Source organism: Pyxicephalus adspersus, chromosome 1, assembly GCF_032062135.1.
Source record: "Pyxicephalus adspersus chromosome 1, UCB_Pads_2.0, whole genome shotgun sequence".
Classification (NCBI taxonomy): Eukaryota; Metazoa; Chordata; class Amphibia; order Anura; family Pyxicephalidae; genus Pyxicephalus; species Pyxicephalus adspersus.
This window is the reverse complement of record NC_092858.1, coordinates 41038572-41059822: the sequence shown is the minus strand read 5'-3', so window position 1 is coordinate 41059822 and position 21251 is coordinate 41038572. Positions and strand designations below refer to the sequence as shown.

General features: G+C 36.2%; 1 protein-coding gene across 1 annotated transcript in view; it reads left to right on the top strand.

Annotated features, from left to right (window-relative positions):
* LRP1 (LDL receptor related protein 1) overlaps positions 1-21251 on the top strand; it is a 181681-nt gene that overhangs the window by 119115 nt on the left and 41315 nt on the right. Inside the window, exons 24-41 of the mRNA XM_072398352.1 lie at positions 20-217; positions 3566-3770; positions 6672-6836; positions 7384-7628; positions 7754-7885; positions 9042-9269; positions 9399-9573; positions 12752-12846; positions 13282-13431; positions 13856-13996; positions 14409-14534; positions 14828-14959; positions 15881-16015; positions 17025-17154; positions 17699-17825; positions 18241-18392; positions 19113-19237; positions 20264-20635. Coding sequence (XP_072254453.1) covers positions 20-217; positions 3566-3770; positions 6672-6836; positions 7384-7628; positions 7754-7885; positions 9042-9269; positions 9399-9573; positions 12752-12846; positions 13282-13431; positions 13856-13996; positions 14409-14534; positions 14828-14959; positions 15881-16015; positions 17025-17154; positions 17699-17825; positions 18241-18392; positions 19113-19237; positions 20264-20635 — 3033 coding nt within the window. The remainder of the gene's footprint in view (positions 1-19; positions 218-3565; positions 3771-6671; positions 6837-7383; positions 7629-7753; positions 7886-9041; positions 9270-9398; positions 9574-12751; positions 12847-13281; positions 13432-13855; positions 13997-14408; positions 14535-14827; positions 14960-15880; positions 16016-17024; positions 17155-17698; positions 17826-18240; positions 18393-19112; positions 19238-20263; positions 20636-21251) is intronic.

Genomic DNA, 21251 nt, shown 5'->3' with positions numbered 1-21251 from the left:
TTTCTTCTTTACATTTTAGATCCCTTTAAACCTTTCATCATATTTTCAAACCGCCATGAAATCCGACGGATAGATTTAAATAAGGGTGATTACAGTGTTCTGGTACCAGGACTAAGGAACACAATTGCTTTGGATTTCCACTTGAACCAGAGCACCCTCTACTGGACAGATGTAGTTGAGGACAAGATATACCGCGGGAAGCTGTCTGAAACTGGAGGTAAGTGTGATGGATAGCACTAACTTCCGACAGTCAGAATTTATCCTCCACTATGCTAAGATTGTGGCTTGGTGAATAAGCTATTAGGTTATTCAGTGCTATTTCAGCCTACATTCAAAAAAAGTCCAATTTTTCTTCTTTGAAACTGCTTGAAACATGTTATACACTTTTTGTTGTCCCTAAGAAATGTTTGATCGCCATGCACTTTAGTGGGTTTATAGTTGGAGACTGTGCAGTTAATTTATCAGACTAACTTTCCAATTAGGTGACTGGAATGCATTTTCCAGGTTCACCAGAATGGCAAGAAGTAAAACAACCCAAATATGACACAAAACAAAGTCTCCAAAATATTAAAGAAAAGAGCAATTGTCAAAGGTTTTTGCAAATCATGTTTTTCATTAGCTACAGGAAGATTCTTATAAAGCCCCTTCCAACACACTAATACACTTTTTAAAAATAAATTAAAAACCCAGTGCTGGCCATGTCCTCTGAAATCATTTCTTCAGGTTTCATTTTAAATACTCGTGGTATACATAATTTCCTGCTTTCAAGTCACCTAATGAATAAAAAAATACTTAAATGAATAAAGTCCCTGCTTCCAAATGAATTTGGTTCCTGTGGAAAGGCGTTTCGTATTAGTTTCCACCTCAATTTCAGTGGTTCAGTCACTTTGAAACGATTGCTAAAGTTCAACACTGGTTTTTTTTCGTTTTTTTTTGTCAATCATAAGCTGATTAAAATTTTCAACATTTATACAGTTTGCTCAGTATGGTTTCAAAATGTAATATAAGTATAAAAATGAGACTATTTTACTATGAGTCTCCTTACATCAACACAACTAGAAAATGGTGAAGTGGGAGTGTATTCTCACTGTGTAGACTTGTCTTCTAGTGGCGGGGAGTCACCAGTCAGGCTGTTGGGTAAAATTGGGGGTTACACATAGGAGGACTGTTTAAAACTTACTTAGCAGTAATAATGAAGCATCAGAGTCTATTAACACAATTCAGCACTGCCTGGAGTGTTGTCTGGTCCGGATTGCACATCACGATTTGCTTAATGATACCCTTCCTAGCCGGAAAACATTCATCATGATACCAGAGTTAATTAGCATTCAGAGCTTGCTGTTAATGCTAATTATAGTCTGATGGCAATTACAAGGAGGAGGGTATAGGGAAAACAAAATGCTAATTCTTCCTTAGCCCTGTACAAGTAGGTCTACTGCAGTGTTCACTTGTGTTGTGTTTTATTATACTACAAAGCACTTTGGAAAGGTATGTGGCTAGGTAGATAGACCGTGGCTGACCTCCATGTTATTGCTTTGTGAGGGCTGAAGAATGAGGTTGCAGGAAAGGTGACATAAAATTGAGATAAACATTGGAGTTTAGAGAGAAGTTTAACTTTTCAACCACCAAAAATTTGTTGTGAGGCTGCCTCTATAAAATAGTAACTTAAAATAATAGTAAAATAATAGTAAAATAAAATAATTTTACAAAAAAAAACACCTTTGGAGAAACGTAGCCAGAGGTGTTATCCCAATGAGAACGGAAGGTCTTGCAATAAACCTTTTTTCGTTCTTCCATTTTCCGGTAATTCTCTGCATGTGTGCATTTATGAAACAAAGCAAAAAAATATAAAAACAGAGAAATTATTTTCATTGAGCATTTTTTTTATTTTCTATCACTATATAAACCAACGGTAGATTCCCACCTGCTTCCTCACTGTGTGCTTTCTCATGGCTCCCTTGTGTTGGCGCTCAAGCACTTGCACGGCAGCATTGGTTCAAGTCGAATCACCATCTGCACATGAGAGCTGGTGGCAGTAAGAAGTATTTGCACCACTTATTACGGTCCCCATACATTCCCTATGATACTGCCGCAGGCAGATGCTACATATAGCGTCTCCCCAAGAGGCAGCACTTTCCCGGCTTGAGGAAGTGATAAACACACCGCAACCTCACTGCCAGTGTAAATCAACATTAATAGCGTAGCTTTCAGTACTTTATTCTACTGTCATTTCTTTGTTGTTCCTCTGTACTTAATTAATCTTTATTCAACATTAATGCCTAATGAGAGCCTGTCACCATAACAATATTATCACACAATTATGTGTGTGTTTTCCATGTTTTTACCTTTAAATGCCTTCCTTGTGTAGACCTCCAAAAACACTGGGACTGCTGCTAAGCACCACCATCCTGGATACCAGCAACCCCTGTAGATATAGTGGTGTCACACAAGTTACTCTCTATATTATTTTCTACAATATTTCTAAATATAAAAAATATATAGTGAGGGGCAAGAAACTTTGGCCAGCAGAGAGTAATTGGACACTCCTGAAAAGAAGTTTGAGGATGAAATTGTTGTGCTAGAGAGCTGACTAGTCAACATTTGAAGTTTAATGACATATTGCTAAAAAATATACTGATACTGCAAGAAAGCATGCAATGTACGTACTTGTGCTTTTAACCGCAATGTTTTAAGTTGGTGACAGGGTCTCCTTAAGCTGTTGCAATATCAGCCGTAGGAGGAGCGCATTGTTTTCATTGACAGTCAACTGATCGCTAAAGTTGTATTGTGAAAAGGAGCAATAAAGCACAACCCTTGTGTAGCATTACAAAATATATTTACTAACCACATATAGATTTTCTTCTGTATTTTCACACATAAATAGAATAAACAATAAACAGATTTATGATTTCAATGACGCTCCTTTGGTCTCATGTAAAATGTAAGATGCAATGAAACGGCTTATAATGTGCAGCCCTGTGCCCATCACCTGAAATTGTGTCTGTGACCCTCAACATGCTGTCTTTCTGATTGATGGCAGGACATACACAACTGAACAGAACAGAGGTTTTATTCTTGGCTCACGCCCACACTGCTTTGCCATGCTAAAAAGTGCAAGACATGAAAAAGATCAAGTATAAGATTTAGACATACCATAAACAAATACAAAAAATTGGTTTTATTAGGAGTTTCTTGAGACTTGAAAATTATTTCAAGAGTTCTTCGTAGATAAAAAGGTTGTGAGAGGTTTCCACAGACTATTCAGTATAAAAAAATTAATTATTTAATTTTAATTAATTAATTTATGTGCATTATTTCTTGTATTTCCATCTTTAAACAACATATTATAAATACATTTGTATTAGTTCCTTCCTATATTTAATAGCCCTGTAAACAAAATGTATGGAAACACCCTACATTACTTTGAGAAGGACTATAGGCTGATTCAATAAAAAAATTGCATTGATGTATTGTTTAGTGGAATTCACCTTTCAGTTAATATGTTGTATTACAGTGGTTTTCTATGCATCATTATGTACCATCTGCCAATGTTTTGCTTTTGTAGCGCTTACCAGTTTTGAAGTCATTATCCAGTATGGCCTTGCAACTCCTGAGGGTCTGGCTGTGGATTGGATTGCTGGGAATATTTACTGGGTAGAGAGTAATCTAGACCAGATTGAAGTGGCCAAATTAAACGGTACTATGAGAACAACTCTTTTGGCTGGAGACATTGAACATCCTCGCGCCATTGCTCTGGATCCCCGTAATGGGTTTGTATTTTTTCTTTCTTTTTACAACAAGAAGGTGGATTTCTACTGTCACACATGCACATTTACTTGGGTTGTCATGTTAATTTTAACATAAATGTAATAACGTTTGTTGTTTGAAAGACTTTAGTCAATACAATGATGCAAATAGTGTTTAATGGAGGTATTTATAATTCTAGTAATAGAAAACGTGTTTTACCAGCCACTTGCATGCTCAAACCAACAAACATTTTTAGAGGGTAGAAAAATAAAATGCCTAAAGAAATGGTTTTAATTGCATCATTCAGTGACTCCTTACACACTAACCCTATGTTGTAACACGTTTTAGTGTACTTTAGATTTACAGGTTTTGTGTGACTGTGTGCTCTTGATCTCTTGGTTAAAGGATCAAGATATATACTCCTTTTATAATCATACCAGGCTGCTGAGATTACAGTTTTGGTGATAGGATATTAGGGAAAGGGAGGTAATAACGATAACCATCGCATGGAACAATAGCGAAATAAAATATACATAAAAACTGAATAATAATTAACCTATAACAGGTTTGCCCTGTCTTTAAATTAATAACCTATCTTATCTGTATGTTTAATGTATATGCAGATTTTAAGACTAAATAATGCCAAAGTTATCATTTTGTTTTTACATTTACTTGGCAAAATGTAGTTTTAACTTTGCAATGCACAACAAATTTAGAAGGGTATGAAGTGTTTTTTCTCTCTTCTATCTTCATGGAGATTGAAACAGCATTTTGCAGTTTTGGTTTAGTCATTAGAAGGCTGCATAATGCTGGCCTATCTAACATATTACCAATGACCCCGTCCAAAGATAAGCTTTAAGGAAGGGAAATGATACTGTTGTTTGATCAGTCCAGTGGGAGGTTCTTGTAAGTGTTAAGCTACGTACACACTTCCAATTATTATCGTTGGAAAACGAACGACGAACGATCCTGCACGATATCTACGAACGATCGTATAGCACCGATCCTGCACATAGAGATAACGACACGTTCGTTCGTAGATATTGTACACACAATAGATACGATCGTTTGAGCGAGGAACTTGAGTTAGAGGAACTATGTGCACGATAGGAAAGTGAACGAACGTTCGTTCATTACGCATGCTCAGATCATGGACGATCAACGAACGACCGTACACACGAACGATGTTCAACGATCGTCGTCCAATCCGATCCGCCGGTCCGGTCGTTCGTTTCCAACGACTTTCCTCGTTCGTCGGCGTCGTTGGTTACTTTTTTACGAACGATTTTTTGCCCAATCGATCGTTCGTCGTTCGTTTTGAACGATAAAAATTGGAAGTGTGTACGCACCTTTACAAATGCGAATGGATTGCAAGGTTTTAGTAAGTCCTAGTACAAACAATAGGCACAATTCACAAACCTAACACACCAGGATAAGGATCTTTATTTTCAAAAAGAAAATACTGTTAGTTTCAGCTAAATCCAATGAGATTTAAGAAAAAGGTTACATTGCTATAATAATGATCTGCTTCTGTTTAAAAAATCTTTGTTAATTGTGCCTATTGGAATTAAAACCGCAGAAGGCTGGATGCAAAAGTATGGGTTCTTTTGGTGACCACTGCACAAACCTGAAAAAATTTGACTTTTAGATTTTTGATTTTGAGATTTTAGTTCTGCCTCTTTGGGACCCCCAAATCATTATGTCTGGAGCTGACTACCTTTTATTTGCATGTTTAGTCACTTTGAACGAGTTTACTTGATGTTTTATTGAGTCTCCTCTCATGCTAGCCCTAGAAGACACTTGATGATTTGTACCTTCTTGAATGGTAGAAAAGGCCAATGCATTTGCAACCAACAATATATTGTAGGCAGAATACAGGTGTCTCATACAAGGATTTGTCAGTCACAATGAGTAATGTGCTGGCACAATGAGCTGACATTGTTGGAGTCTATGAAAATTTCTTGCTATTATTCATCATGTGCACAACACTTAAAAGCTATTGCATTATACCCAAGGCTGGCACAAATTGCTTCACATTGTTATTCCTACCATATTATTAAAATGTTTTCAATATTGAAGCTCAAATGAATACACTAAACCCTCTACAAGACTGATAATTATCTTGCTGCATGGTGGGCTGACAGGCCACCATTATCAGGTACTGTCTAGCCGCAGCAAGAAGTAAAGAAAATACCATTGGGAAAAACAAAAGTATAACTACTAATAGTAATGGACCATTTATGTTACCCTGTGGTGATGAAAGATATTCATATGAATTTTTTGAATGTATTGAATTTTTTAATTTTTTAAGTGTAAAACCTTTTTTATGTTTTAATAAAAGGTATATTGTATGCTGAATTAGCTTTGGAATGAATGCAAACAAAACATCATGCATGATCCATCTATCCACTCACATACAAGAAGAATGTTAACCCTTGTTCAGGGAAGGGTCAGTTGCAGAGAGACTGTAGCATTTTAAAGGCAGCATTACAGTTGTGAACCTTTTTCCTTCCGTGAATACCTGCATGTAGATTTGAAAACCCCATACTGCATCTTTGTAGCCCATTGATGGTTTTATCAGTGTGCCTCTGTTCATCAGATTTAAGACTAATCCAGAGGAATTTAGAAGAAATGTTTAATTATTTTTTTTTTAAAACAACAACTAATAGAATTCTGATCAGGCAAAATAATAACTGGAGTTCTAATGCTCAACCTGCAGGAGCAAAGTACATATGTATTTTTCTTTAAATGTGAAAAATAGTGAACTGCTCTGGTGTATTGGCTAATTTGCAAATACCATTTCCTGCTGATCTGTCTAGTATGGTTAGGTTGGTCATTTAAACAAGCAAGTGATTGGTTAAAACAGGTGTGCATCCAAACATCTATGTTCCCTATGTGCCAAAATTGTAATTTTCTGTTCACAGAATCCTCTTCTGGACTGACTGGGATTCCAGCATGCCACGCATTGAAGCTGCATCCATGAGTGGAGAGGGTCGGAGAACCATACATAAAGAGACTGGGTCAGGAGGCTGGCCAAATGGCCTCACTGTGGACTATCTAGAAGAACGCATTCTTTGGATTGATGCAAGGTACAACATCTTTACTAGTATTTGCTGGTATTTTGCTCATTTTGTCTTATGTAAACCAAGAAGTCAAGTATACAATATTAGCAGAAACCTCTCTTCAAACACTTTTTACATGGTAATAATGGGATGAAAAATAAATAAATTTATTCCAGCATCAGTCATGTTTGCTTTTTAAGAAAAAAATTATTCCTGTATGTCCATTGCCTGGTTACAGGTTCACTTCTTTTCATGTAGTATATGTTTTATATCATGCCTTAACCTGTATATAGTATTATGAAATTAATGTACAACTCTCAAATAGTGACCTAATCTATAATAATATTTAATGATTTATGTTGTTATGCCAAATTATTTATAAATGATTTAAATATTTTTTCCCCAACTTTTAAAGGATGGATGAATATTGTAATTTATTTTAAAATTTCTTTAATTTGTGCTACAAAACTTTTTCTATAGAGGGAAATGTTGAACTGAGCATGAATGTTTCATTTAGAACAGTTTTTGTGTTCTGTGTGTGATATATGGTTATAGCTCTTTTTTTTCTCCTCAGATCAGATGCAATTTACTCAGCAAAATATGATGGCACTGGGCACATTGAAGTACTGAAAGGCCATGAGTATCTGTCACATCCTTTTGCAGTCACTCTGTACGGCGGAGAAGTGTACTGGACAGACTGGAGGACCAACACCTTGGCAAAGGCAAACAAGTGGACCGGCCACAACGTGACAGTTGTACAGCGTACAAACACTCAGCCCTTTGATCTCCAGGTTTATCATCCATCCCGGCAGCCACTAGGTAAACAATATATAAAGCATATTGTATTGGCACAATCATATGGATGTTTTTTTGCCAATTTTATTTTCTTGCTGTTTAGCATTTGTTATTTTGGAATATTTGATATTTTCTTGTTTTACTCTAAGCTCCCAATCCATGTGCGGAAAATGATGGTAGAGGGCCCTGCACCCATTTGTGCCTTATTAACTACAATCAAACATTTGCCTGTGCATGTCCACATCTTATGAAACTCTCTCCAGACAAAAAGACTTGCCTTGGTAAGTTTATGAAGTTTTTTTTTAGTTTTGGAAGAGTTACATCACCTGCAGGGTTTTTATTGCTGCCTATGATCCTGGAGATTTCCTCTTGCTCTATTTGTTCTGGTGACCACCAGCAAAAATTATACTGAATAAAAAAAGAACATTTATCAGTTCATATTGGAGTAGGAGGTAAGAGAGAAGCTTCCATTAAGGGACACCTACTCTGGTGACAGCTGTCTTAGAGAATATTTCTCTTACTTTGGACATATATTTTTCTGACTTACCATTGCTTCTCCGGATGCCTTTCTAATGAACTCAAACAGCAAAAAGGAAACTGACGGGTTTTAAAAACTTCTTTCTATTCACAACTAAATCAATTTTTTGAATTTTTTGTCTATATGAGTAGTTTAAGAACAAAAAGTTAAATTGTCAGCATTCCTATTATTAAAAAAGAAAGAGGAAAATGTTTCTATAATCTCATTGCAGTTTTTCTTTTAATAAATCAGCAAGCCCTGGGTTTTAAAAAAATGTGTGGTTCCATCACTAATGTTTTTTTTTTTAATTTAAAGTAATGACCCTTCACTTTTATTGTGAGACAAAGCATAAAGTTAGGTTGCTGGAGTGGCAAGTATTTGGTGAATATACTTTTCCTTGCAACTTGCTTTTTTGTTTTATTTTTTTACAGCTAGAAAGTGACTGGGTTGTTTTAAAGTAGGGGTTTTCTGTAGCAGTATATCATTTCAACTCCTCTGTGAGTGCTAGAATGTTCCAGCATTTACTCATCATTGATGATGTTGGACCAATGAGGAGAGACCACTGCAGAGCAAAATGCATTCCCTGTACCTGAATGCCAGGGAACGGGTAAATTTATTTCTTAGTGTGCTAGTGAAACAAACAGTGAGGACTAGGCAAACTATTGTGTTGGTTTATTTAGTTTAAAATAATTTGATTGCAACCTGACTAAAGCACAACTACTTTGGCCATAAGAGGTGTTCTAGACATGTAGATTTGATTATTTTGTATATTTTTAAAGAGTTTTAGATAATGTATTTAAAAACAACAAATTGTCAGCATGGGAATGCAGCTTCTGTTTGATTTGTTTAGAAGAATTAGGCTCTGAAACTAAATGGTCCTTCCTAGACCATGTTCACAATATTTTTGTAACCTGTTGCAGAGTCCAGGAAGTTCCTGTTGTACGCTCGTCAGATGGAAATCCGAGGGGTGGACATTGACAATCCATATTACAACTACATCATCTCTTTTACTGTCCCGGATATTGACAATGTCACTGTGGTGGATTATGATGCTATAGAACAGCGTATTTACTGGTCAGATGTCCGTACTCAGACCATCAAGAGGGCATTTATCAATGGCACAGGCGTGGAGACTGTGGTGTCCGCTGGTAAGGACTTCAGGCTTTGCTTAAATGTGAATCTGAGTACTTGTGCATTGCTATAAGGTAAATATTTAAGTGTCTATGTACATGCTCAAAAATGAACAACAACAATTTTTATTTAACTGACATTTCCAGATCTACCCAATGCCCAAGGATTGGCTGTTGACTGGGTGTCTCGGAACCTCTACTGGACAAGCTATGATGCCAATAAGAAGCAAATCAATGTGGCTCGTTTGGATGGATCATTCAAGAATGCAGTCATTCAGGGTTTGGATAAACCCCACTGCCTTGTGGTTAATCCACTAGAAGGGTATGCTTTATGTTGCTTAATAAACACATTTTAAATATTTCATCATTCCTGGAATAGTACAGTCCACAAGGCTAGTAGTTAGTGGGTAGTAGTCCTCTTCAGTGTAACCTCCAGATTGAACAGAAGGTCTATAGCTACACATGCAGGTTAGACAATTGTCATTCAAAATATGTGCATAGCCTAAAATCTAACGTGTACAGTGGTCTCTTGATGTTGGCCACCCAGGGGTAATTTCTGTCATTACTTATGACAGCAGGATGCCTACCAGTACATCTACAGTACTCATTTGTTCTATTGTCCCCGAAAACGTCACAAAAGAAAGTTTACATCTTCAAAAATTTGAAGTCTATGTAACTTTAGTCTAGGCTTCTTTTTGCTTTTGTCAGTTGTCCTCATCTCCCTTTATATGATGCTTGGACTGCAGGTAGATTGCACACATAGACAGAGCAAACCACATTTTAATGTCGCTTTGATTTCTGGCACATCAAGTAGTATATTTTTAACCACTATTAACATTATTATACTAAGACATACTCCTACCCTGTACCATCTCCAGGAATGTGCTTTATTTGTTTTTAGGTGGGTGAAGCATGGAGTTTACAGGATACCACTATGTTTTAGAAATGTAACAGTCATTTATAGACTTTCTTTGCAGCAGTGCCTTTGTCCGGCATCAGAAAGTGGGTAATAAAGGCATCCCTTTCGTTATTCACTTGTACCTAATCTATGTGTTAGGTAACTGCCTAATTTGCAGAAATCACAGCCTGATTTATTTTTAGGATATAGTAATTTAATATTATTAGGATCATTTTTTGACAACAATGTTTACTTACCTTTAAGTGATATTAGCTAGTTGACTAAACCTTAAAAGAGTTAGAAGAAAAAGAGTTTTTACTTCAGAGAAGACTGTCTGGAGCAGGATTCATATTTTGTGGTTTGGATGCTCCTGGAGTGTAAGTTTTCCACTTGTTCGAATGACGTTAATGAAGACCGAGGCTAGTCCTCACACACTCGCACACGCACGCACACACTCGCGACAACTTCTGTCCAAACATTTTTTTCAGTCTGGCTGGCCTGCACGTGGGGGTGGACCACAGCACTTTCCAGTAATATAGAAATAAGTAAAGCCATCTGTGTGGGAGAGTTAGGTTCATTACGGGAATTTAATGCGAGGAAATGGTGGATCAGACATGGTGATAATGTCACGCAGACCCCAGGGCAGATCCAAGAATTCTCTGGCTGCCCTTAAGAAGCTTTTTTTTTTTTTTTGTGTGTAAAAGTTTAAACTTTTTATTTTTCTTAACCATCCTTTATTCAAAGCACATTGAAAAATGTTTAACAAACGTGCAGCAAACTGTGCGTATTCCATCAGCTAATGTGGAGAATCTTGATATTAAATGTACAACAGCTGCTGGGCCTAGTAGATGGTTAAATAGGTGTGCACCCTAGGCATGTCAGGACGGAATGGTTTCTGTGTGAATAAACAATGAAGGGGTTCTTTGAATGGGCACAAAAATCTGAATTCTTGATATCAGGCGCTGCTATTCATTGTGGCAGAATGATAAAAACAAAGATAGTGAGTAATACCATTTCATGTAGTTTTTTGTTAGTGACACACTCCAGAGTTATGAGTAATCATAATGAACTCAGTGAAAGTGTCACAATCTATTAGAGGTGAAGATTGTAACACACAATGTTAGGCAAGACTGTTGCCCTGTTAGCAGGAGAAAAGCAGTTGCCTGAGGTACCACTTGGCCCTTTTTGGCCTTATGTTCTTAATACTGGGAACCTGAATTAGGTATCTTAACTTGAAAAATATAACTTAAAAATATCCTTGAAATTGATCTGAGCTCAAAAAGTGAACCTTTACTATATTGAAGAGCAAATTTAAAAATGATAGGTGTGCCTTTTGTCTTGAAGTCCTGAAAAATAGCAGTGTACTTCGTTGCTTGTTGGTGTACCTAGGCATTCCTGTAGCCTATATATCTGCAATAAGAAATCTCTGTTAGGAAAATGCTTGTTGCATCCTGTTATGGAACTTTTCCTATACTTCCTATTTTAAAAGAGCATTAGGAAGTTCCCATTTCAGTTAGCAGAAAGTCCCACCCTATGAAAAGATGACGTCTCATCTCTACATTTTGGAATTGTTAAAAAAACAAGAATATCCCTTCACTCTCAGTCTCATTATTTACTAGGTTAAATGAGCATCATTTTCAAATGAACTCCAAACTTTTAACTTGTCAAGTAACCCCTAATCTGACCCTGAATATAATCCTAACCCATTTTTTTTATTATTCTTGCCTTGTCTTGCATTGGAAACAACTAAATTTATTGATTGACAACTCATGTAAAAAAAATTACCTTTTGTCGGCACACATAATTTTACTAAAAATTCTCAGAGCAAGGTTGTCTCTCATTAATAGAAAATGCAACTCAAAGAATTATATGACCCAAAGCATATCTGGACAGGTAGGAAGATCTTAAGTAGAGGATAATGTGATCTGGGCATGCCCAGTTTGTGTTACTTTACATATGGTGTACATACAGCAAGACAATGCAGCATTCTGTGAAACCTCTTATCACTCCCAAATGTTAAAATCACAACTTAATGTCACAATATTATATGATAAATAAAGCTTTGCCCACATTGGTTGCTTCTTTTGTAATATTTACAATTTGTATATTCAACCCTTGTTGCGTGAATTAAGATCTTTCTGACTACAAATATTCACTCTAACCCTTTTCATGTGAAGGTACTAGTCCTTCTGTTGAAATTTGTGTTTTTAAATTGAATTAGTTTACTTTTTATCCAACTTTAAGCAATATGTTATGGGTTAAATCAGTAGGGTAGAAGCTGGCCAAGATAGATCAACCACTCAGAAAAGAATCTGTTTATTTAATATATCTTGTTGTTTACAATGTTTTTATTGCAGAAGCCCCTATAATTATTTGTCTGTTGAGCCAAAATGAACCTCCATATTATTCTGGCTTCAGCAGACATCATTTTACTACCACCACAATCTCTGTCAGAAGAAAATGACCATATTCTTGAATATTTAGCAGTAGATTTACTTGTGGTTGGGTTCATCTGAGGTAATGGCTTCTGGATGGAGCGTGTCTTGCACTGGGCACACACTGCAGTTAGTCAGAACTTTAATATTCAGTATTCTTATTCCAGGAAGATGTATTGGACAGATGGTGACAACATCAGCATGGCAAATATGGATGGCACAGAACGACAAGTCCTGTTCACCAACCAGAAGGGACCAGTTGGTAAGAGAATTATACAGTAAAAACCTTCTTCATCCATGCTCCTGTGCTTTCTGTTCTCACGTGTGTATAGAATTATTGCAGCTTTTACTTACGTGCTTTCCATGGATTTGGCTTTTACAGCTGGTCATCGCACGACACTATGTTTACTTTTTACCGTTTCTTTTTATTGTCCACATTTAAGACCCCTTTACAGCATTGTAATGTATTGTATAAATTCAGTACATTTTTAAGGTAAATTTAATAATGAAATTTAGTCTGCCCAAACCACAATGTGTAAAACAACTTTTATGGGGAGCTTGGCACAGGGCACAGATAGATGCAAAAGGAAAATGCATATAGCAGTAACCAAAATAAATAAAAGCTGTCTGTATATTTTAATTTTTTTTTTACCTTTACATTAAATGTTTGTGTGTAACTTCTCTTGTTTCTCTGCAGGTTTATCCATTGATTATGTGGATAAAAAGTTGTACTGGATCAATTCTGGAGCAGGTTCCATTAGCAGATGTAATCTCAACGGTAAAGGACTGGAAGTACTGTTTACCATGAAATCCTTTTTGGGAAAAGCAACAGCACTGGCCATCATGGGTATATTATTTTTTTTATATTCAAACACAATTGCAAAGATAGGGATATTCATAAAGAAACAATATTCTTGCAGAATTGACTATATACGATGAATAAAGTTACACATATATAGTTCCAGTTTCCTTTGTGACTTTTGTACGAATTTGTCTAGACCAATATAACTGCCACTAAACCCGCTATCATTATTGCAGTCATGAACATGTGTTAAATAAATAAAACATATTTTTCTTCTTTGTAATAAACCTGTTATCTTTTACCAGAGATGCTTATAAAAAAATCGGCAAGCTCCAGTGGACATTTTCTCCAAAGCTACAAATCAAATTTAGTATTATATTTCTGAGTGGAATTGGAGCTAACATTTTATTAGGTGCTTTAGGTTTTTGTTAATTGGGAATATTGAAGGGGTATTTTTTCTTTCACTTAGGTGACAAACTGTGGTGGGCAGACCATGCATCTGATAAAATGGGGACGTGTAATAAAAAGGATGGGTCAGACCCAAAAGTTCTACGGTACAACACAAATCAGGTCATGCATATGAAGGTTTATGATGAAGAGATACAAAAAGGTAAGAAATCCAAGATATTAGCATACAGTAGTGAGGGCTTATACAACCAAGTTATTACTCTCCTAATTAGCTCAAGATTATTTTCTTATATTCAATGTTCAAGTCACAGCATTGTTGCATTACATTGTTTCTGTAGTGCCTTTTTGATGCTCTCCTTGAAAGAAACAACTAATGGCAACTCTTGTTTATCTTGATCAGAATCTGTCCTATTTTTATTTTATTTTCTGTCTAGTTTTATGAGCAAACATCTTTTTTTAGCATCACAATAAAGCCATTCTTTTTGCCCTTTTCACATTCATTGACTCATTACCCAATGTAGCATAGAAGAGTAAAAGCTTTGCCTTGTTTTATATTGTATCAAGTATAAAAATATTCGGTTGTTTCAGAGATATTGACACCTTTTTTATTTTAGGTACAAACAATTGTTCATTTAACAATGGAGACTGTTCTCAGCTGTGCCTCCCAACCTCTGCTACCACAAGATCATGTATGTGCACTGCAGGATACAGTCTAAGGAGTGGACAACAGACCTGCGAGGGTGAGTCTACCTTTTCTCACACTCATAGGCCTTTATAACAGACCATAAACCACATTTTTCTGGACAGCCTACGTTTCAAGTCCCATTCACAAAATCATACACAGAAATTAAGAGCCTGAATAACACTGCAGGGAGAACTTCATAATTGGAGGAAAGGCCAGTCACATGTCTTTAATTTTGTGCTTCTGGATTTGTTTATATGATCAAGAAGATGTTGGCAACTTCATAATATGATAACAGGAAAACTGATCACAGAATACTTTTATAATATAAAATGCTTTTCTCTCATTTAGGTGTTGGTTCCTTCTTGCTGTATTCTGTCCATGAAGGCATACGAGGAATTCCATTGGATCCTCAAGATAAATCTGATGCTTTGGTTCCTGTTTCTGGTACATCCCTGGCAGTTGGAATGGACTTCCATGCTGGTAAGAAACCCAGCTTAATTTCAATTGACACAGTTTGAATGCATATCTCTTAACATGCTTCTCTATCATCCTTCCACATAATTTGCAATTACTTTTTCTTCCACAAGAGGAATAATCTTTAAAAACAAAGTAGTTTCTGTTTGAGAAGTGGATATCTACAGATAGTGAGTTATTGCCCTGGCCTACTTCACCAATAAACCCTTCTAGGGCATTGCTGCAGCTTTAGCTGTCATATTAAATGGTTTAAATGTTAAACTTGATTCACCAAAGCCGTAAAACAATTTTCTTACAAACTTTCTCTACAACCAGCTGGGCTATATGCCAGCAGCAGTAAAATAGGGTTAATTGTCATATTAAAAAAAAACCTCATTGTTGGCAGTTTGTCATTTTGTAATGAAATCGTTTTGATAGCTGCATTTAAACAGTGTTTATAGCTAAATACTGGGCTTATTGAAAAGGTATTTCCTGCAAAAAGTGTTATCTATTTTCTGTTAGTGCAACACCTATTGGTGACATAAGGAACACCCCCACCCCCATGGGTGATTCCTCCTCATTCTTGTTCCAGAACTGTTCATGATGGGCAACAGTTCCTGAACTAGCTAAATACAGCTGTGCTGTCTCTGTAGATGGCACATAGTACCCATTGATTTAAAACTGAACATATATTTAACATATCAGCATCCCTTAACAGAGTGGCATTCAAAACAATAAAAAGAAAATTGTACATCAGTTGAACATCAGTTATATCAGCACTACAGGCTCCACACCACAACCTGGAAAATAAATAAAAATCAATTGCATAGGAAACCTCTATATAAAAACATATTGGCAAAAAAATTATTTGTTATTGTTTATTTTTTTAAGTAAATCTGTGTCTCATTTCAAGTCAATGTGAATTTTGTATTTGTAATATTTGTCCAGACAATGATACCATTTACTGGGTGGACATGGGTCTCAGCACTATCAGTCGGGCCAAACGTGACCAGACCTGGCGGGAAGATGTGGTTACTAATGGCATTGGCAGAGTTGAAGGCATTGCTGTGGACTGGATAGCTGGTAAGACTGAATAAATCCTTTAAACAGTGTATGGTTGCATTTTGTTCAGTTTCTGACACTGAGGCATAGTTATGCATAATTCTGCATTTGACATTATTATGCATTTTTTCTGGTTGGCTTTAGCAGATCTTGACACATTTAGGATCATTAACTGTGTACTGAACATAGTTGTGCATAATAATAGGAATGTTGTGCAGTAAAATTAAGCTCCAGTGCTATAAAATCATACATCAGATGAGTTCCCCTTTTGCCAACCTGTCTGTAATTTAAGAGAAAGTTTCCCACAGGTTCATTATTGGACCCTATCTGTCTCATGCCCATGCCCACCTGCTTTGAATCGTTTATTATCATTTGTAATACATTAGGCAGGTTTCAGTAAGCGAACCTACCTGTCTAGCAAGTGACCTGTAAATTGCAGCTGTAGTGCAATCGATTGCTCTCTGATTAAGTTAAATTTGAGTGGTGTTTTTTTTTTTTTTTATGTCGCCCTTTTTTCATTTAAAAACAGGCACACAATCATTTTTTAATTACAATGTTGTGCTTAGGGCAGGTAGCAGTTTCGAGGCTTGTACTATCATTGAAATGAATGAGAGCAGCTGCCATAGTAGATTGCCGATTCCGAGACGCTACTTGTAGAGTCTAGCAGCTGAAGTTTGGAGAAAAGATACAACTGACTATGTTCCTCAAGTGCCTGTCAACCACTGTAGACTAAGAGTATGTGGTGGAGGATTAGTAAAAATAGAAACCATTCATTTATAAAGAATGCTTTCTGTGTTAATACATAAACTTGTTATGGGTGTCTCCAGTGTGACCGTTTATCTGGCACTATAAATAGCAGACAAAATGGATGTCAATGATATGTATTTTGCAGTATAATGTTTCTATTATTTATTTATATTTGTTAATGACAAAAATGTAGGCCTTTGTTTTTTTATATTTTAAGATCACAGTAGATACTCAAAAATGTTATAACACTCCATCCACCTTTTGCTGTTTGTTTCCTTGACAGGTAATATCTACTGGACTGACCAGGGTTTTGATGTCATTGAAGTAGCTCGTCTGAATGGTTCCTTCCGTTATGTTGTAATATCTAAAGGACTGGACAAGCCAAGAGCTATCACTGTTCACCCTGAGAAAGGGTAATTAAACGCTTCAGTGCAATTGTAACTTGCCATTTGTATTGTTTTTATAATGTACTCATAGACATGAGATAATGCTTTCGCAATCAGGATGATTTCATCCAGATCAGGTGACCATCTCTACATTTGCATTTCTTGCAATTAATATTTTAGCTGACCATTATTTTCCTTCAACATACAGCTGGCAGAGCGGTTAATAGTGGTTAAAAATCCTGTGACTAATCTCCCTCTTGCTTTGACATCCGTCTGCATGCATGGAAAATCTGATTCATTTGAATGGTCTTTGGCAGGTGGAATACAGAAGACTTGTTCAGTATTTCAGATTGCCCTAATGTCAGTGTGTATCTTTTTAACAAAAGAAAGCTTGAAAAAGCCAGCAGGAAATATGAGTTAATTGACTAAAAAAAAGAGATTCAGTTGAACAGAGTAAATGAAATCCTGGCTTTATGTGTTTGCATAAAAACTTAATGTTACAAATGCCACAGTGGCAGTCTGTTGGATACCTCGATACCTGCTTTTATATGTTTTTGTCCTCTGCTTGCAGTTACCTGTTCTGGACAGAATGGGGTCAGTTCCCTCGAATTGAGAGGTCTTATCTCGATGGCAGTGGGAGGCTCATCCTGGTAGATGTCAGCATCAGCTGGCCTAATGGAATCTCCATAGATTACGAGGTAGGAAATCCATCACAACTTATCAGATGTAGAGATAACGGTGGATACTTTAATAGGAAGCAGACTTTGCTGGTAATGCTGGGTACTTTTGTGGGTACATATTTAACAGTCACTGTCAATCTAATTGTCACTTGATATGTGGAATCTGGCATTACTGGTTCTTTAAGTTGTATTCCACTTTTTAAATAAGCTGGTATTCTAAATAAAGCAACATTTAATATTAATATTTTTCAAAACCTTTCCATTGTTAAAAATCTTTCAATGTCCATGACAAGTTCATAATAAATTTCTCTCCTAATTATTATAATATTTCTAACTTTTCTGGATTAGATGGGATGTTTTTTTTTTTTTTTTTAACACCACAAATATTTTATGATATCTGTATTTAGCCGGCCCCTTTTACATTCTTGTATAGGATGGGAAGCTGTACTGGTGTGATGCCCGCACTGATAAAATTGAGAGGATTGACCTGGAGACAGGGAAGAACAGAGAAGTAGTGCTGTCTAACAACAACATGGACATGTTCTCAGTATCTGTCTTTGAAGATTACATCTACTGGAGTGACAGGTGAGGACTTGAAGCACTTTTTCATTGTCAAGTATTGTACCTATGTTGTGTGCAGTTTATTTACGTAATCTTCATGATTGCTAGTGGTAATTCAAAGAATGCTGCAGGGGTCAGATAAGCTTCTGCTAAGCCTGCAATGGCTAATAACATTGATCAGTAGTTTTCCTTTAGCTTCAGAGCAAATACAAGTAGGTTTAGTATTCAGCATTAGATAAAAACTTCAAAAATATTTTGGGGTGATCTATTCAATTTTAGGTAATTAACCCTTTTTAAAGGATAATGATCTGAAATGTTAATTGGCAAACAAGCCATTTTAGGAGATGCCTTTTCTTTTTCAGTCTAAGCCTAGCTTAAATGTGTTTAAGATGCAGGTATTACCTAATTGTAGCCATGGGAATACATTTGGACCTTGAATTTTCTGCTTGTATGACTGCCATTAAAATTTAAAATACACAAGTTTCCTCCATTTTAAGTTTAATTTTAGTTAGATACTTTCCAACGTTTTCGTACTGAAGAGGCACATGTGCTGCTACAAAGGTTTTACATTAGTATGATGGATAATGGATGGAAGGATGGATATGAATGGAAAAGATCTTTTGTAGTCATAGCCCATCTACAAGTCACCCCCCCCCCCCCCCCAAGTTTTCTTCAAATATATTGTATATTTTGACCTGTTTTTTTTTTTCTTTAATGGTCATTTTTTTCCTGGCTACCTTGCAGGACTCACGCTAACGGCTCCATTAAACGAGGGCACAAAGACAATGCAACAGATTCGGTCTCCCTGAGAACAGGCATTGGAGTTCAACTCAAAGACATCAAGGTGTTCAACAAAAACAGACAAAAGGGTAAATACTTTGCATAATGTGGGAACTGACAATACAAGAGAACTGCTCCAAATAGCAGATACGTAAAGTTACAAATTCAAATTTCATTGTTTTTATTACAAACAGAATAAAGACATTGATTTTCAATTGTTTAACAAACATTTGCAATGCAAGGGATTTTGTGAAATCAAGAAAACAAGCACATCCTAGAAACTTGCATCAAGAAATCTTCACCAAAAGCTTCCCACAAAACCAGTGGCAGTAAAAGAGAATTTTTGTGTACGGCTAGGCAGTATGGACTGATGGAAATAGATTTTTGTTTTAATTGTGATAACTTTTGTAAATATAAGTAAAATAGTTAACAATTCCATGTTGCCTAACAACGGGGAAATATTAACTGCTGATACAAAACTAGAAAAAAGCTGATTATTTGGCTTGTTCGGCAGTTGCAACTGTTCCCTAAAGTGTCCGTGGAGCCCATTAACTTGGAGCTCTGTGACATACTAATACTAGCTTTGCCTAAAAGTTTGGTGTCTTGGCCTACTTTTTACTGTGTATTGTACCTTAATCAGTGTTGTAGGTTGTGTTAAATGCTACATTTAGGTTATATGATATTAAGAATTATATGTATGATAAGTATTAAGATTTGTATTTATTATAGTTAGGTTGAGATTAGGGATTACCTTTCATAATTAGGGTAAGACTATGTGTTACCCTTTATTGTAAAGGTAGGTGTATTGAAATATTTGGAAACACTTTTGTATGTTGAATGTACCTCTTTTGGCCAGCACTGGAAACCAGAATAATTTACATGGGATGGGCCTTACTGGAGTTGCACCCTATTTGTAAATGAAACTTTTGTGTTTTAACTTTTTGCAAACCCCCTGTCTAGAAATACTTTATGATATAACCCAAATTAATACTGTGTAGAAGCACAATAAAGTTACCACCTCTGATTTAAATATTAGAAATTTTTTGTGTGTTGGGAGAAAGGTAACAAAATGTTTGGATCAAACTGATTCTACCTGCTTTATTATTTTTTTACAGGAACCAATGTCTGCGCTGACAATAATGGCGGTTGTCAACAGTTGTGCCTGTACCGAGGTGGAGGTCAGCGTACCTGCGCTTGTGCCCATGGCATGCTGGCAGAAAACGGCCTTAGCTGCAGAGAATACGATGGTTACCTCTTGTATTCAGAACGAACAATCTTAAAAAGTATTCATTTATCGGATGAGAGTAGCCTCAATGCACCAGTGAAACCGTTTGAAGACCATGATCATATGAAGAATGTAATAGCTTTGGCATTTGATTATCGAGAAAGTGACAAAGGGGGAACACGCATCTTCTATAGTGACATTCATTTTGGTAACATCCAGCAGATCAACAATGATGGGACTGGTCGCAAAACAGTGGTGGAGAGTAAGATTTTTGTTCTACTAACTTTTCTTTGGGTTTGGACACCATTTGTTTATTTATGCATTTTTTCCACGAAAAAAAACGTGTTTAGTACACGTAGCAATGCAAACTGCAGTTGTCTTTTTTTAGGCAGCAGGTATTACATAATCTGAAGCGACTGGCAAGAGCACTGTAGACATATGCAAGCTGCAGTGATAAATGGCATCACTTGGAACTACCTAGGGGAAGCTGTTCCTGGTGATAAAATATCTAATTTTCTTGTCATAGCTACAGGATCACTTTCAATTTGAAACTTAATATTACAGAGCAGCCAAAACATCTTCTATGCATGGTGCTTTAATTTGTTTTACCATGAGTTTAGATTTAATTTTTGTATATGTAATTTAAATGATCAGCTTTAGCAGACCAAGGCAACCTACACTGTAATAGGTTTGTGTGCCATGTGTGGGAGGGTAGCTCTTTCTGCTACGAGAAAAAATCAGCAGTAAGAATTAACTTTTAGGTTAAATTACAAAAAAATGTTTCCCAGGACCTGCAGGAAATGTTTTTTTTTTTTTTAAAGTGCCTTTGTATTAAAATGTATTACTAACTCTAAAGATGGAAAGATTTTTAGTTTAAG